General features: G+C 42.2%; 1 protein-coding gene across 6 annotated transcripts in view; it reads left to right on the top strand.

The window, feature by feature from the left end:
* Positions 1 to 5,026, top strand: part of Nalcn (sodium leak channel, non-selective) — a 303,181-nt gene extending 298,155 nt beyond the window's left edge. For 5 of the 6 annotated variants that reach the window (XM_060391666.1, XM_060391663.1, XM_060391664.1 and 2 more), the window contains 3 exons: positions 892 to 1,009; positions 1,590 to 1,676; positions 3,337 to 5,026. In XM_060391666.1, the coding sequence (XP_060247649.1) occupies positions 892 to 1,009; positions 1,590 to 1,676; positions 3,337 to 3,530 (399 nt within the window). In that variant the 3' untranslated portion in view covers positions 3,531 to 5,026. The remainder of the gene's footprint in view (positions 1 to 891; positions 1,010 to 1,589; positions 1,677 to 3,336) is intronic. The other variant, XM_060391667.1, reaches the window with a different exon arrangement.
* The last annotated feature ends 13,975 nt before the right edge of the window (positions 5,027 to 19,001 follow it).

Below are 19,001 nucleotides of genomic sequence, written 5' to 3'. Positions count from 1 at the left end.
ACTCAGGAATGGTCAAGAAAAGACACTACCTAGAGAAGTGTGTTTCTGCCAATCCCTTATGGTTCCTCAGCTTCCTTTGACTCTTTTACCCATTTTCACATTTAATTTCCCTTTTGTGGACACTGAATGCCTGTTATTCTTTTCAGATATACCTACTCCTTTCTTAGAACTAAAGTTGGCCTCGCTCCATGTAGAGAGGGGAGAACAGCATTATCCATGGTGTTTGTCTTTCTGCACTTAGCTTATTTCACTTAACACGCTGCCCTCCGGTCCCACTCACATTTCAAGTTCTGATGTTCTAAGAAAACATGTTTACTCTAGTATATTGTTGTTTTCTCCTTGCTCTGAAAAAATACTTTGCAACAGCAATGTAAGGGGAAAAGGGGTTTATGTGGGTTCACAGTGTGAGGGTGTGGTCCATCATAGCAGGGAATGGGTGATAGAAAGAGCATGAGGCAGTTGGCCACTTTGCATCCACAGTCACGTAGCAGAGATGAATGCTGCTGCTCCACTCACCTTCTCCTTTTTATTAATGGCCGTCCATACTCAGGGTGGGTCTTCCGCCTCAGTTAAGCCTTCCTAGAAGTGTTCTCAAACAAGGCCAGAGGTGTGTCTCCTCAGTGACTCTCAGTCCCATCACTGTCACATGTAGTCTTCACATGTCTCTGATATATTTCAAAATAACTAGAAAAGTCACAAGGTTCCATACACATGAAATGATGGACATATGAGGCGCCAGAGTGGAAATTATCCTGATTTCATCACTGTGTGCTATAAATGTGACAATTACCAGGCTGTTCTCCATAAAACTGTACAAATATTTGTAACAAATTAAACATTTGGATTTTTTAAGAGAAAGACCCACATGTGACTAATTCTTCTCCCATGCAGACAAGCAGTCAGCAGCAACTCTTGAGCCCTACTCTGTCAGACAGAGGAGGAAGTAGGCAGGATGCAGCAGATCCTGGAAAACCCCAAAGGAAGTTTGGGCAATGGCGTCTGCCCTCAGGTAGGTACATCAAACATTTCTCTACCTACTGGGGACAGTTAAGAGGAATTTTCTCTCTTTGTTTATGTTGGGTATTAGATTTTATTTAATATTCAGGCCAGTATTAGTCAGCTTTCTGTTATAATAACTTCTACCTGAGCAAATCCACTTCAAAGCTAGCAAGGTTTATTGGCTCACTTTGTTGGAGGTTTCAGCCCGTAGTCAGCCTGTCTGTTGCTACTGGGCTGATAATGATGCTGCAGAACATAGTGGGGATGTATGCTGAGGAAGCTGCTCATCTTACTACAACCAGGAACCAAGAGAAAGAGGAAGAGATAGCGTCCTACAGTGTTCTCCCAGGGCATGATACCAGCCACCCAAGGCCTCCTACCTGGTGCCTCCTTTTAAAAGCTCTACAACTTCCCAACAGCATAAGCTAGGACAAGCCTCCAACACCCAGGCCACTGGGGACATTTCAGGCCCAAACAGGGTGTGTACCTGATTGCTATAGACAGGGAAACTATGAAATGTATTCCCTTATCAGAAACATTCTCCCCCCAGTGACTTCTATAAACATAACTATATTGGCCCTCATTTGCAGCTGCCATCGCTGAGAAGACGGCACCTGTTAACAAAATGAGCCAAGATCCAGAAAGAGAGGAGGAAGAGGTTTCCAAGGGCTTCCTGGGTACAGTCAAGGCATCTCAAATATGGGCAAAGCTTATCTAAGAAGAAATGGGTAGCTATGACCTTCAGATATGCCATAGAGTTCTCAGAGAAGGCTCAGGTCCCACTTTATCGCAACACATGCTGTGTAGCTGAGCTTATCACCACCCTGACACTCACTTTATCTCAATGACAGCAGTGATAATGACAGCCCTCCACATAGCACTGACCACTGTGCACCAGCCTCTACTCCAAGGCTATTGCCTGAGTTTCTTCACTCAAGCCTCACCATTCTGTTAATTTCCCACACTTTACTGATGGAGTAAGAGAGTTTTCTTCTGAGGAATGTGAGGTACCAGGATGATCTCACGAAGGAACACTCAGCAATGAGGAAAGAACAATTCTACACACAGCTGGGTCTCCTCTCTATTGAATTCTGAGCAGATGGTGAATTAGGGCCTCATTCTCTCCTTTAAACCATGCTCAACTTCAACCTAAACAAGTGATAATGGGTGGCTCTGAGCCGTCTTCTGCCACAAGTCTGTTCACAGGGCAGATGGCAACACAGTTTACATTCAGAAGCCAGAGGTGTGCCGTGGCTCTTAAAGCCACCACAAGGATGGAGCTGGTGAGGAATCAGAGTCTGATCTAAGCAAAGCCAGGAGTGGTAGGAAACAGGGCTGAGTAGGTGCTAGAGCCCCAGTGTCGAAAACCTGAAGTGACAGACTGGGAAGTTTCAGTTTCATCCTATGGGCAATTAGGAGGGAGACATTAAAGATTTATGAGCAAGAGATGACAATTGCACTCTAGGCTTTAGGAAGACTGATGTGGAGACACAGTCAAGAGACACACTTGCCCCTGGCCGTGTCCGGAGGAAGGTGACAAGCTACAGGATATTACACTAGTGATTAGGTCATGGTCCACACTGCCAGTCCAACACACGCATATATGAGAGAGGACGTGGGGACAATGTCCCTCCTTGGTATCCACATAAATGGGTGTCAAAATGCCAACAGTAGTGCTTGTCTGTGTAGACTACTCTCGAGAGTGGGATAACACAGAGACAAATGCCAGAAACGTACTAAGTGCGAGGGGCAAAGGGAAAGAAGAGAGCATTGTAAGGAGGCGCCAGGTACCCACTGCACTGTCTGCTCTTCTCCTTAACCATCTTAAGCCGCCCAGCACTGCAGTGAGGACGTTTGCATTCTCTTTATTCTACCATGAGGAAAAGTTAGGCTCAGAGACATGCAACTGCCAGTGACCTCATGTTTGCAAATTACACAGAGGACCCAAGACCAAGGCAACAGAAAGCCAAAGCCACATGTGCTTTCCACACCTGCCTCTCCTTACCTCAAACTACACTACACTCGCTTCCTGTTTTCCTAATGAACAGCAGCTCATACATACCACTGCAACACTTCCATTTTACAAAAATTGGGGCTGTTTGTGTTTTCTACTTTCCTTAAAGTAAAAGGAACCAGGGGCATATTTTCCTAAGAGCTATTATTAGACACCCATGAACATAATTTTAATAAAACGATTGGAAAGAATCTTACTTAACATCTAAGATAGGATTTGGGAGCCAAAAGCACCACTGCTCAGAGTATCATGATTTTCCAGGAATGGCTAAATCATGCTGAAACAGCAACCAGTTGTCAACAGGGCTCTTCTTAATTTCACAGCCCCCAAACCAATAAGCCATTCGGTGTCTTCTGTTAACCTGCGGTTTGGAGGAAGGACAACAATGAAGTCGGCGGTGTGCAAGATGAACCCCATGCCTGACACAGCTTCCTCTGGCTCTGAAGTTAAGAAGTGGTGGACCAGGCAGCTGACAGTGGAGAGCGATGAGAGTGGGGATGACCTTCTGGATATCTAGATGGGAACTCAGACAAAGGAAGTCAGAGGGTGAAAACTGCTACCTAATAGGAAACGCCATCATTCGGCAAGCAAACCGTAATTGCTATACACTGAATTTCACCTGGGCATTGGGTTTCCTAAATTGAGTTTTGTCTGTTTGTAGGAATATTCTATCAAAGAGGATGATGTTGTGGGATTCTTGTTATGTAAAGAAAATTGGGGCTGATGCTATAGGGCCAGTGAAAGATCACTTGCCCAACATGTGCGAAGCCCTGTGTTTGAATCCCAGAAACACAAGAAAATGTGTACAATGCAGTATTGACTGTATTAGCATCAATTCTAGATGTATATCAAGCATCCGTGCATCCTGTCCATGTAAGCTAAGATGTATTCATCTGCACTCCTGTGTACTATTACTTCTCCCAATAAGCGCTAAGGCCGAAGTGGCCCATATTTGTAGTGCAGGAGTTACAGCTCTAGCTCACTTTCCCCGCTTGCAATAGTCATACTTACTTCCCTTGGGAGAAACTATTTATGATTGATCTGAAAAGGTCAGCACTTTGATAGCAGCTTCAAAACTACAGATTTTGAATTTTTAAAAGCATATTCCTTTTCTCATGTTATTTTTAAAGATATGCAAGAGGTACTTAAGAATCAAAGCAATTTGATTTCTGTCTTCAAGTTCTCTAATGGAAGTGTTTCCTGCCCCCAAGAAAGTAGTGCAGGTAGGTCTCATATGAAGGGATTGGCCCAGATGCTAACTGGTGGAAAACCAACCTGTAGGTGTGTTACTTTGGGGACATGATGAGACAAAAATATTTTGAAATCTTCAAACTTCTCTGACTAACCGAGCTTAGAAAACAGAATAAAAGCGTCAGACTCCACTTGGCAAAACATTTTGCACTTGGGAGGGTCTTGTGCACTTCATGACTCGCCTTAGCTGCCGTCATTTTGCTATGACTCAACAGGAACATTATGGGTTGGCACTAACCCCCCATTGCGATGCTAGAGTCTTCCCCGCTGCCAGGATTACCTATGGAGAGAACAGACAGGTGTGGGGCTATCTCTGACTCCATTTGGGAAATACCACAGTGTAACTATTTTTTCCCACATGTCAATGGTTCATGTACTTATGGAAACTTAGACCAACAAAATGATCAGAAAACACTGATGGAACCTGGCTGGGCAGGGGCCTCGCTGAGTTGTCATTATCAGTTGCAAGCCTGATATTCAGATTATTTTAAGAGACTGAGTGTGTGAAAACCTCTAACACGTAGGCTGCTTCATGATGTCCTTTTCTCTGTTTAACATCTTCAAATAGCTAAACATCATGGCCTCTCTACACAAAAGATGTGATATTATATGACCTTCTATTGCTTATACAATTACTTGTGACTGTGATGTAATGGGCAATTCTCGTGTGTGCAGCCAAGGGGGATTTTTATTTGGTTTTATGTTTGCTCAGCATTTGAGTTTTGTGTATAAAAACAAAATAAATATTGTATGTGCAAAAGAGTTTACTGTGACCTGGTTTTCATTTTTAAAACCTTTCCTTGTATGTGTATGGAATGGGATACTCTTAGCTGGCATTTTGCAAAACCTATATAGAATATACAGTCCATACTTGGTTGGCAAAAACTCTGTCCCTAATAACGAGTTAAGGTCAATTCTCAGAGCCAGAAAGTTCTTCTTCAAGGTGGCGCTGACACGGCTGAGTGACCATTGTATGTCTTTCAAACACACGATGAGGCAGAGAAAGCAATCATGGCCAGACCATGGGTTGGAATTAGTGCTAAAGGAAGGGGGGGGAAGTTTTTTGGTTTTTTGTTTGTTTGTTTGTTTGTTTTTATTCGCTCATTCTATTGAGTAATACAGCTTCACTCCCACTAAACACTGGGCCTACCTCGAAAGTCTGGAATGAACACTCAGAAAAGCATCATCATTACCCATTCTATAGTGAAGCAAAGACAGAGCATTGTAGTCAAAGCCACAGCATCCCCACGTATTCAGTTAAGACAGAAAACATGGTCTTGACCATTTTAGTCGCCTCTGAGTGACTAAAGCATGTGAATTACTTGAAGCAGACAGAACACAGGTCAGTAAAAATAAGTATTGCACCTTTTAGATTTTACCGAATGGAATATGCAGGATTGGGTGATACAGATGGAAAACTAGGGCCACCCATGTTCCTTGGTTCTCAGGGGGCCAGTCACAGTGACAGTCCTGTCATCATGCCACCCACCGCCCTTAATTAAGGACACTGGAAATCCTGAGTGGTGGAATACCTTGTGTAGACCCCCTGAGAGAAAACAGACCACACAGACCTTGTCCATGTGGCAATTCAAAGGGGGCTCAAAGGGGATAGGATGAAACAGAAATGGTGTGTGATGCCATTCAGATATTCCTAGTCGTTTCCAGACCAATGCCCATGTTCAGTAGCTCTCTGACTACACCTCAAGATGCTAAATACAATAAGGGCACATTGATGGAAAGTGACTATTAAAAGGACCTCCATAAATGGTGGGAACTAGAAAAGATTATCCTAAGTGAGGCAACCCAGAAGCAGAAAGACACACATGGTATATACTTACACACTGATAAGTGGATATTAACCACATAATATAGAATAAAACTACTAAAATCCACAGCCCTAACGAAGCTAAACAACAAGGAGGACCCTAGGGAAGACGATTAATCCATATTCAGAAGGACAAACAGGATAGACATCGGAAGTAGGAGAAGACAAGGAACAGGACAGGAACCTTCCACAGAGGACCTCTGAAAGACTCTACCCACCAGGGTATCAAAGGAGATACTGAGACTCATAGCCAAACTTTAGGCTGAGTGCCGGAATCCTTATGGAAGAAGAAGGGGATAGAAAGAACTGCAGGGGACAGGAACTCCACAAGGAGAACAACAGAACCAAAATACCTGGCCCAGGGGGAGGCCTGCAGAGACTGATACTCCAACTGAGGACCATGCATGGAAAGGACCTAGAACCCGTGTTCAAAGGAAGCCAATTGGCTGCTCAGTTTCCAAGTGGATAACTTAGTAAGGGAAACAGGGACTGTCTCTGATATGAATTCAGTGGCCAGCTCTTTGATCACCTCCCCCTTGGGGGTGCAGCCTTGCCAGGCCACAGAGGAAGATGATGCAACCAGTCCTGATGAGACATGATAAGCTAGGGTCAGATAGAAGGGGAAGAGGTCCTCCCCAATCAGTGGACTAGGGAAAGGGAATAGGGGAGAAGAGGGAGGGTGTGTGGGACTGGGAGGAGACAAGGGAGGGCAGGGAGGATACAAAGTAAATAAATTGTAATATATATATATATATGTATATATATATATATATAATTAAATTTAAAAGAAAAAGAATAAGACTTGCATAAATGTGGCTTCTAAGACAGACATGCCTGCCTGTCTTTCATTGTTGGATGTGGTTAAATAGAGATTTGTGGGTCTGATATCTTATGTGTCACAAAACTGACAGTTTTGTGGTCTCTCACAAAGCTATTCAGTGGATCCTAAAATTTGAACTAAGCAAAAGCAGCATATCACTAATTGAGGCTGGGGTGGAATAAGGGAAACTGTTTGCTTGCTTACTATTATAGGCTGGCATCCCCGATGAACAGCAAGGTTGAAGTCCTCTGGCGCCTGTGAAGGAGCTCTTTGGAAGTGCAGTATTGCAGGGGTGATTACTGAGACCCTCGTATGTGAGTGGGGCACAGTCTCATCAGTTCATCTTCTAGTGAGAAGCAGCACCCAGGGAGCAAAATGCCCCGTGGAGACACTGGCATGCAGGGAAGGAGGCCAGGCAAGATGGAGGCAGAGGCTGGAAGGGCGCTGCCATCAGCCACACTCGAAGCCACAGGAGTGGCAAGAGTCAAGAAGGGCTGCTCCCCAAGGCTCCAAGGAGCCTAACCTGCCACCACAGTGCATTTCACCTGGTAGGTAGCAGAATTCGAGGGAGCAAACGTCTGCTGTTTGAGGCCTCCTAGTTTGTGGTGCTTTATGACAGTAGCCCTGGGACATTAATACACTGCTCCAACTCCTCCCTGCCCCAAAGATGCCTCAGTTACCCTAGTGTGCCACGAAATCCAGTTCTGAAAATACCAGTATAGATTTATTTGTTGCGTTTGTTGAGATTTTTTCAGGGTCTTATATAATGCAGGATGGCCTTGAAGTTTGCATTTAGCTAAGAATAACCTTGAACTCCTGATCTTCTGCTTCCACCTGTCAAATGCTGGAACTGCATGCTTGTGTCACCAGGCTTAAACAAATGAGTCTTGGAACCTGACTGACTTTTCAAGCCCTGCATTTTCTGGTTCCCCTCTATGGAATCTTAGATGAGTATCAGATTCACTTTATGCTGCAATTCAATACCTTAAAAATAAAAGGCAAGAGAAGAAACATTTTTCATTTACTTGAGGGTTTGACAAGTCTGTTAAATGGACAGTCTGGGCTGACTTGAAGCATCTCTGAATCATTAACCAAATAGCTATTCTCCCTTCCAGGAGTTTCAGTGGGTCAATCATTAGCCTTCCATTTCTTTAGCTAAGATTACTGTCAGGTTTAGCAGCTACCTCAGGCCAAAAGCGGATTTGGAAGACAACTCTTTTCTTTCATCAGTATAAACCAGAAGAGAGCAATTCTATAAAATGACTCCCTGGCATCACTCCAAAAATACACCAAAATTATTGGTAAGACTTCTTTCTCTTATTATCTTGTCATTGTCTTCATTCTGCAACTCTGCAAGATGACTGTGAGTAAAGAGGCAGATTTTATAAAAGGAAGTGTCCTGAAACTCCAACATTCAATTTACATGTGAGACATTCAAGTCCCCACTAGAAAATCCTAGTTAGGAAAACACATGCCTTAATCTCTCCAGATATGAGAGAAACAAAAATGCAGATGACAAGTGGGATGCTACATCAGCCTGAGCTAGGATGCAGCTACAGAGACTATCTTACCCTGTCCAGAGCCCTACTTCTCAGAGGGGCTGGAGAACATCCGGGGACCTTCTGGCCTGGAGAGGCCCTGAGACATGCGTGGGCTCATATTTTGTGCTCATTTTATTTCCAGTTCTTTGTTCGAGCTGGAAAGTATCCTAATGAGTTACTTTCAAAAATTCCATGCCATGGAGGCTGCTGGACTGGAAAAGAGAGCCCCAGAGAAAAGAACTAAGCAGTATTACTTAGGATGAGCCATTCTGCTTCCCTAACTAGGACTATACTGGTGCCAAAACACTAGGACTATACTGGTGATTGTCAAGCTGGATTCCTTGGGGCGTATGGTAATTAGAGTCATCTATGGAAAAGAGTGAGTTGGAGGGTGTGTATTAGAAAAGACTATGGCCTTCTCAAGCCTTCCACCTGCCATGCAAAGAGGTAGCCAAGCCACCTCATAATAGAATCTGCCCCCACATAAGCCCTGCCTTCTTGGGATTGCTTACTCTTCATCTTCCTTCAGAGACCTCTCTCATATAGACCTGGTATCTGATACATCCTGGGTAAATGCCTTTCTTACCCACGTCACTACCAACCCCACTGCCTGTCTTCGAGTTTTCTCCAATGACAGGTTCTTTCTAACTCTGAGGACCTTCTCTTACCTGGATTATCTTTCTCATTCCTCCACTCCTGATTAGTGTACTTCCTCTACTCCTCGGCACTCTAGTCAGCTTCATCTTCAGACAGAAGCATCCTCATTGGTCCATAATTCTTTGTGGTATTTGCCAGTCTCACAAAATTGCTTGTGTGAGTTGTCCATGTTGGTGATTGCCTTCATAGGTCATTGTCTTAATTATGTTTGTTATTACAATGATAAAATACCCAGAAAAAGGCAAGTTAAGGGAGAAAAGGGGGTTTGGAGGTTCACAGTTTGAAGTTGCAGTTCATTGTTGTGGGAAAATTGTAGCAGCAGGTGCTTAAACCATCCAGACACATTGCATCTATAGTCAAAAAGACCATAAAGAAAGCAGTGACTGCTTAGTTCCCTGCTTAGCTGGTATGATCATGACACCCCCTCAAAAGCATGCTCTGAGACCCATCTTCCAGGCTGCTCTAGATCATGAAAGTGGCCCATGAAATTGCATCACAGGCACTGAGGCACAGCATGTCCAGGCACTATGCTTGTTTTAGCCATCTCTTCTGGTACATGCTGGGTACTTGACGAAAACATGCTGAATGATTGATTAGATGGGCAGGTGGATGAGGAAGGACAATCTCACATGTCTTTCAAAGTGTATCTAGATTTGACATCCTGTTTGTGCTTATTCCCCAGGACTGTCTTCACACAGCTCATGTGCTTCACATAGGAGGAGCTACAGTCCAGGACCAGGAAAGAGCAGACCTGCTCGCTTCCCAGTGAGACAGTTTAGATTCTCATCGTCTTTACCAGGGAAATCCAGCATTATATGCCTCCTCCTCTCCCCACACCCATCATCAAGCTGGCAAATCAAAGGAGAAGGGTGATTTGGATGCTTGTCAAATTGCACGTTCTCTGTGTTTTATCATAATAAAATTCTGTCTAGTTTAAAGGAATCCAGCTATATGAATCCCAAAAACCAGTGACCAAGTTGAGATAGTAAATCATTCCAGTGTCATCCTTAAATCATGTGTTCACACCTTTTTGTTATCTATATAGTACCCGTTCACCTGACTTCAATTCTGTATTTTAATTGAGTTTATTTACTAAAAAAAAAAAAAAAAAAAAAAAAAAAAAAATGCTTTCTGCCATCTAAAACATCAGTGGTCTTTTCTGATTTTGCCCTAATGCTGTATGTAACCCATTCAAGTTGAAAAACAACAACAACAACAAAACCTCAATTACTTACCCTGCCTACAACATACGCTGGGATAGAGACAGAGCAGATAGATCAGAGATGGAGGGAATGCCCAACCGACACCTGATGCAACTAAAGACCAACCCTCTCAGAGAGTGCCAACCCCTGACACTATGAAAAAAGCTCTGCTAAACTTGCAGACAGGAGCCTGACAGAATTGTCTCTGAGAGGCTCTACCTGGCAGCATCTCAAACCAGATGCTGAGGCTCAAAGCCAAACATTGGGCAGTGTGTAGGGTGTCTTGTGGAAAAGTTGGAGGAAAGACAAAAGGATCTGGAACTCCACGGAAAGACCAACAGAGCCAACCAATCAGGGCCCAGAGGGGTTTGCTGAGCCTGATCATCAACCAATGACCAAGCAGACCCTGGACCTAGGTCCCCTACAAAGATGTAACAGATGGGCAGTTTAGGCTTCAAGTGGGTTCTCTAGTAAAGGAAGTGGGGACTGCATTGAACTTAGACTCACTTGCCAGCTTTTTGATCACTTACTCCTGGAGGGACTGCCTTGACTGGCCACAGGGGAGGAAGACATGCTCATTGCATTCCTGATGCAAGTTGATGAGCTTGGGTGGATGGGAAAGGAAGCTCCCCTTTTCTGAGAAAAAGGGGAGGGAGAGGGAGACAGAGAGGGAGAATGTGTCTAGGAGGGGAGGACGGATGGCGCTACAACAAGGTGTAGAGTGAATTTTTAAAAAAGAAAAAACAAAGAAGGAAAGAAGGAAAGAAAGAAAGAAAGAAAGAAAGAAAGAAAGAAAGAAAGAAAGAAAGAAAGAAGGAAGGAAGGAAGGAAGGAAGGAAGGAAGGAAGGAAGGAAGGAAGGAAGGAAGGAAGGAAGGAAGGAAGGAAGGGAGAACTCCATTATAGTATTCCTAATAAATTACTAAATTTTGTTTGAACACTAGAGGGCTGGCAGTCCTGTTTGAATTCAGCCATGGAGTGTGTGTTTAGCTTTGGAATTGAAATTGTTTTTGCAGTCTCCCTTCATGGGCAAGTGGCTCTGTCACGTCAATTTTTTTGAAGCTCATTACAAAATAAGCGAAGCTGCAAGAGGGATTACATAATGCTATTGTGTTCATTTCTCAAAATGATGCTGGTCATTTTGTTTCTTCTACAATATGAATAGTGACCCAAAACAGTACTATCTTGGAATCCTTGTTTTGATGAGCATTCCTGACATTTGCTAGTGCCTAAGTACTGAGATAATTTGTTATTTTGTTGTTACTATGACAAAATAGCTGACAAAAGCAGCTTGAGGTAGGTGGACTTTACTTTGGCTCACAAGTCTGAGGGAACTAAGTCCATTATGGAGGTGAAGGCACGACAGCTAGAGCACAGATAGCTGGTCACACTGAGTCTCCAGTCTTTCTTCCAGAAAACCTCACTGTGTACTTTTATTCTTTTCCTCTTTTGTAATTTTTAAATATTGTTAAACAGAGAAGTCTTTCTGAGGTTGAGGTAATTTGCTTAATGTAATGATCTCCAATAGTATCCACTTTCTTGTAAACAGAACACTCTTGTTGCTCTTTATAGGTGGATGAAATTCTATTTTGTATATAAGCCAAATTGTCTTTATCTATGTATCTATTGATGAATACCTGAGTTAGTTCCATGCCTCAGCTATTGTGAATGGTGCTCTAATAAACACGGGTATGCAAAGGTCTCTGTGTCACATTGATTTAAAGTTTTCAGGTAAATAGCAAGGCATTATATGGCTGTGTCATAGGACAAATGCTGTTTTAGACCTTTGAGGAACCTCTGTTTTCATGTTAACTAGACTAGTTTGCATTCCTGTCTTCAGTGTGCAAGGAAGGGTTCCCTTCTTTACATCTTCATCATCATTTGTTGCTATTTGTTTTCTTAGTGGATACCATTCTGACTAGGGTAAGATAGAATCTCAAAGCAGTTTTAATTGGCGTTTCTCTGATAACTACTGATGTCAAACAATTTTTCATGTTTATTGCTTATGTGTACTTCATATTCAAATTGTTCATTTTATTAGCCCATTTATTGATTGAGTTGTTTGGCTTCTTCTTTACTTTTTTTATAATTCTTAAATGTCCTAGATATTAATTTTCTGTCAAATGTATAGTTATATTCATTTTATTTTTGCTTTTTCAAGTTCTCTGAAGAATACCATTGGAATTTTACTGGAGATTTTACAGTAAATGTATAGATTTGCTTTTGGTAATATAAAATTTTTCATAATATTAATTCCACTGACCCATGAATAATAGTTCTTTCCATCTTCAGTGTCTTCTTTGATTTTTTTTCTTTAGTATTTAAAATTTTTCATCATAGAAGTCTTTTACTTCCTTAGCTCCGGTTAGTCTAAAGCAACAGTTTTCAACCTATGGGTTGCGGCCCCTTTGGGGATCACATATTGGATATCCTGTATATCAGATATTTACATTAAGATTCATAACAGTAGCAAAATTACAGTTATATAGTAGCAACAAAACAATCTTATGATTGGGGTCACCAGCACAACATGAAGAACTGTGTTAAAGTTTGCAGCATCAGGAAGGTTGGAAACACTCACCTAAGGTAGTTTTGAGACAATTGTCAATGGGATTATTTTCTTCGTTTATTCCTTAATATGTTTGTTATTGGCATCTAAGAGGGCCATTGACTTGTATATGTCAACCATTGATGTGTGTATGTCAATCGTGTGCTCTGAGACCTTCTGTTGACTGGCTGAGCAATACCGACACTGCCATCCACTTCAGTCAAAGCCTACTGGCTTAAAAGTCATATCTAAAAATTCATTCACATTAGCATGTAGTATATGGCCAACAAACATGTTACACAACCTGGCAGAGTTATTACAAAGTTAACAAACACAATGGCTATCATGTTATGCCCTATAGTTGGTTAATGCAAATTTTGATAAGAACATTCCTCGGCTTATGGAACCTAACCGGGTTTTTTTTCCCTTAAAAAAAGAAGTAAGGAATACACAGTCTATTTGTTCAGTTTCTTGTGTTTTTTTTTTTTTCTCTCTAGAGAAGAAAGAAAATAAAATTGAAAAAGAAGAGAGCTGCCCTGTCTGGTGTGTGTATGTGTGTGTGTGTGTGTGTGTGTGTGTGTGTGTGTGTGTGGTTTAATGTGTTTGTTGTTGAGGCTGCTCACGGTCTTCAGATAAGGGTCACCTCCATCAAGCTAGTCTTCACCTCTTCAGTCTTATTGACCGCAAAAAAAAAAAAACAAAAAAAAAAAAAAAACATGTTCTTTTCCCAACAAAACATACATCCCTTTATGAGAGCACAGTTCCTGTTCCTGGTGTATATGCATTCTAGTTGTTAAAGCCTTATGGTTGGATTGTTACCATTACACTGCCTCCATTCTCCGCAGAATAAACCTGTACTGACTGTAGTCATTTTCTCTGCCAGCCATCTAAAGTTAGGGCAAAGTGGGGAGGAAGGAGTGAGATCTGATGACACATGTTCTACATGCCACCCTCCAATGTCAGATGACTTAAGAAGTCAAAAGCCCACCTCCATTTACAATCTGTTGTGCGTGGTTCAGGGTACTATGGAGAACAAAGCTTATCTCTGTGGTTTTGTTTAGCAACTTACCCAGAGGCTTTCATGGGACAACAGAAGTTCCAAGACAGGAACTTTGAGAAGACGTGACAGCAGTCCCTTTACCTTTTGAAATCTATCAAAGAAAAGGAAATTCCTTTCTCTGTAATGATGACTACATGTAGAAACAATCGGATGAGGTAGCATGATCTACCCTTTCTTAGCATCAATTTACTTAAGACACTGAGTAATGAAAGGCTTGAGTCACTGTACCTGTTAATCCTTTTGGCAAACTGGAAAATAGAGACTATGCTTGACCCAAGTGACAGTGAGGTGCCATACTATTTTAGAAGCCTTTACTACTTTTTCCTCAATCTGAGGAGACGTTTGTGATAACTCCCTAAGGAGTTGCTGAAGATCCCTGGAGTGGAGCCTTGAGGACAACTCTCAGCCTTATTTTCCCTCCAGAAGAGAGCATAGACATAAGTGGTTGATGAGGTCCCTGCCAGCACGAGTATCCAGTCACAATCAGGATGTGCACACAAATAACCTCTAGGTGTAGGAAGGTAACCTACAGGAATAATTTCTCTGATCCACTCAGAACACACTAGGAACTTCTTTCCAAAGACTGTGGTACATAGTAGGTCTTTTAATTAAAAATATTAGTTTCTCTAAAACTTTCGCTGAAAGTACAGCAATAGTGTGGTGTCCTACAGATATCATAAAGTAGTCAATTATTTTCCTATAAAAATTGTTTTGTAAATGTTGTTTGTGATAATTAATATTCTCTATTTTAGAATAAAAAAATGCTATCACAGTCATCCCAGCTTGCACCAGACTTAAGGCATTGTCTTCTCTTTTACAGCCTGCAGTTCACATAAGAAATGTCATATAGAGCCCAGTTCTAGGCATGCTGGAAACATGACACAGAACAACCCACTCAAAAGGGACAGGCTGACAGTGGGTATGAATACATTTCCTGCGTGACAAAGAAAACTGTCACACGGAGGCTTGTCCTCTTCTCTGACACAGGGAATGTTCCATGGTGGAACATCTAGGTAGAGAGGAGAGAACCCATCTCAGTACCTATATGGGACAAGAGATGTGTGTACAGAAAGAGTCCCTTGATACCGTCTGTGGAATCTGCAGTTTAACTGAAGCACCTTAGGGATTCACTGTGGAAATGCACTGGCCTCTTCTGACAAGCTTTTCCCTCCTGATCTTTGTTTGGGGGCACCAGGTTGCACATCAGGAAAAGCTTCCTTTCTGTCCATGATGCTAGACACCCATCCTTTCTGTAGTCACCACTTGCTGTCAAGAATACCTCATTTCTGATTTCTAGTACCTTCCCATTAGTGCCAAACTATTTTGTATTTATCTTTCCTGATGATTCTTTTCTCAAGGCAATGGAAAGACGCCTGCTCCAGACAGGCCCAAAGATAAATGAGAATTTTGTAAACTCCTAACGAGCGAGCCTGAAGGGCTTAGCTCTGTTCTCTCTTCCAATAGCCACCACTCAACAACATGTCACATCAGCAGCCCAGATTCCCCTATCCAGGGTTTTCCCAGACCAGGCAGGGTCTCTATTTCCCTTCTGCAATTGCCTCACACCCTTTTCTAACTGTTAATTAGATGCCTCATTTCTTGGCATGTGCATGGGTCTGAGCCATCTGCTTATTGATCGCATCCTTCAGAATATATTGGATTTTAAGGGAGCCAGTTACAAAAGCAGGCGATGCTGTAAGCGGTCTTTAGGGGTTTCTCCAGAGCAAACTTGTGAATGTATAATGGGGACTGACCTGTGTTCCACACACTCACATCAACAAGCTATAGATACATTGGCTGCAAAGTTCATATCACAGTGAGAAAACGAAATTCAAAACTTCCACCAAATATCTATGTAGTTAGCAATGAACAAAGGTCATGTGCAGGACAGAAAGCTGTGTGAAAGTCCTGAGGCGCCCGCTCCCCAGCTTGCAGATGGCACAGAGGCTTGTGGTCATCACCCTATCGTGTATGTCTGGGCCTCCCCCACACCTTGCACACATGGCTCTCTTCAAACCAGAGAGGGAAAACTCTTCAGTAGAAATGTTTCTTAACTCATTCTTGAGAAAAAATAGATAGTATCCCTGTCATTCATAAATAAAATAAGGATAGTGGAGATTTCTCTCTTTTTTTTATCCTAAATCTGATTTGTTCTCTTTTTAGCTTATGTCTTTGAGGACCACAGACTGCTTGAGCTCAGGCTGAGGTAAGAGGCCAGAATAAAGACAGCAGCATACATTTTTCTGGGACACACTGGTCTGAGTTTTAACCCTTCAGTGGGTCGCAACACTGTGGTAACTCAGAGAGCAAATAAACTGGAGGGGAAGAGGTAAGTCGTGGGGTTGGGACCACAGCTCACCCCTTGCCTCTGGCAGATGTAGCTAGCAAGCCACGAGGCTATCAAGCCAGCGATCACACCTGTGCAATAGCAGATGCCCTTCCATCCCATCCTGTGCCTTAGGTCAGATAAAAAGTAAATACCAAGTTAAATAAAAAGACTGAAAGATTGCCTTAGTTGTTTTCTTCCCCTCTCTAGCCAAACACCTGAAGGGACAGCTAAAGAGATGAAGAATTGATTGTGAGCTCACAGTTCAGAGGATACAGTTAGTAAAGCATCCTATTAACAATGCCAACTATTCGTACTGTTTCTGGCCATGGATACTTGTCTCTCATGTTCACAAGGTTTCAGATATGGTTCTGGCTCTAATTATCTTCATAAAAACCCCTGTACTTCTAAGAGGGCAAGAACCAGCTCCATGTGGGGGAGTTGTAGGGACATTTGTGATTCCGTGTCCTCTGTGAGGCCAGTTCCCAATCTGCAAAGTTGGGCTGAGAATAAGGATTTTGACCAAGAATGCAACAGAGCTTCAGGAAAGCATTTCACCAGTGTGAGGAGCCATTTACCTATTAGTGTGAGATTGTGAAACTCCACGACAGCACAGTCTACCATGTGGTGATGACAGAAGCTAGCATCAATGGAAGGCTTTCTCTTCTTGTTAAGCATGATTCTGAAATCACTTCTCCTCCAAAGGTTTTCCTGGCTTGTGTCACTCAGAGAATGGAGCACCTAGCAGCAGGTATGACAGCAGCATGGTTACTGGAAAAGTATGAATAATGCTTTGGTCAGCAACCTAAATTAAGAAACCTGGGGAGAAGAGCTCTTTCTGAAACCCAGGTAGAAAATCAATGTTCTTAGAAGGATAAGAGGGAGGAATCTATAGGAAGGGAAGTGAGTGCTGTGTAATGCAATTTGAAGATTTTTCCCTCCCCCATGCAGTTGACTTAATAGAAAGTAAAATGTTTGAAGGTGAAGGTTTAACTAGGAAGAACCAGCTGGCTCTGGATTGACTGACTGCTGCCTTACTGGGCCACTGCCAGTGTCCAAGCCTGCATTTTCATTGCTTTGTGGGGTTTCTTTTTTTCTGATTTATAAGAGCAATGCTGATATGTATATTCCAAAAATGGTACATCAATTTCAGAGTTAAAATGACTTCCAAGTCAATTTATCAATTCTTCTCTCTGCTATAAAAATATATAGGGCAGCTTTGCATCTGAATCCATAAGTGAACACAAGCAACTTTTTCAATAAGGTTATGAGTAACATGAAGACCCAAGTTCAATGGGAACATTGTGCAGAAGAGCACACTTTTTCATTTGGGCAGTTTTCCCCCATGATGTATGTATGATCTCCTTGAGCTAAGACTAGATCATTATTATATGGTTATATTATATATGCTATTGTCTTATCTTTATACTCAGGATCTATGCAGTCATTTTCCAGACAAGGAAAAGAGCATGTCGTCATCGTACAGACCTCTGACCACTCTGGTTCTCTCCTTCTCCACCAGCACCCACACTGTTCCTACAGCTGATTGTCCATCAAATATATGATGGGAATAGACCATACCAGCTGGAGGGATTGGGGACTCTGCTTAGTTCGTGGTGTACTTGCCTCTGCAGTATGTAAACCTTTGTGTGACAATGCAGATCTGTAATCCCAGCACTGGGGAGATGGAAGTGGAAAAATCAGAAGGTCAAGATCATCTCCAGCCACATAGTGAGGTCAAAGCCAGGGTCTCAGCAAAAAAATAAATACAAACAGAACCAGGTTATGTATAGATCCAGTATCTTCTATCCAAAATGCTATTCAGTGGCAGGCTTCCATATTTTGTAGTTGCTGATATTTTATAGTCCTTACATACCAGTTATGCATAAGCAATTATGGGAAGGAACACCAGTCTACATATACAAAGTTACCTGTTTCACATATAACCTATTCATGCAGCCTAAAAATACGTCCGTACAGTAGCTTTAGTGGGCCTGCATTGTGAATTCAGTCTGCAACATGAAGTCAGATGTGGAATTTTCCTTTCATGACTAGCCCTCACGCTGGTTAGATTTCCAAGCATTTGAAGTTTCTGACCTTTGGATTAAAGATACTCAACCCAGAGAGAGAGCACAAAATCATTAAGCTTTCTAGGTCTTCCTCACATTTGCTCACTTTCTGCCTGAGGCCACAGTAGTCTGCAAACAGTTATCACTAGCCATCAAGCTGACTGAAACATCCCATCCTTCTGATGCAGAAAGGCTAAACCAGAACTCACACATTTAATGCTGACTGTCACTAGCAACTCTGCCACAACAACTCTCCCCCCCCAAACACTTGAGAGCTAGGCTCCTGACTACATGGGTTCAATGAAAGAAACTTAACCAATTCCTGAGTCAGTATGAGTCACATCCCACATATCCTGAAATCCACTGAGCCCAGCTACATCCAAAGCTGGCCACAGGAGCAATGGTTTTAATTCAGCTTCACTTTGATGCATTTGTCCAACACCTGGGAATCCATGATTTAACCTTTCTCTGTATGAGTCTCTCTATCTAAAGAGTGTTGATACAACTTACCTGGTCTAATTTTTATATAATTTAGCTAAATCTTAGGCTGCATCTTAGACAGCTACAGAACCCCATACATCTATATATGACAAAAAAAGAGATACAAGACAATATTAAATTTCTGAATGATTTATATTTGAAAAAAAAAATCCTAGGCTATTTTCTAAGCACAAAATAACTCTGAGTTGT

This window comes from Meriones unguiculatus, chromosome 9 (assembly GCF_030254825.1).
Source record: "Meriones unguiculatus strain TT.TT164.6M chromosome 9, Bangor_MerUng_6.1, whole genome shotgun sequence".
In the NCBI taxonomy this organism is placed as follows: Eukaryota; Metazoa; Chordata; class Mammalia; order Rodentia; family Muridae; genus Meriones; species Meriones unguiculatus.
Note: the sequence above shows the minus strand (reverse complement) of the source record. Positions and strands in the feature narration are given on the sequence as shown.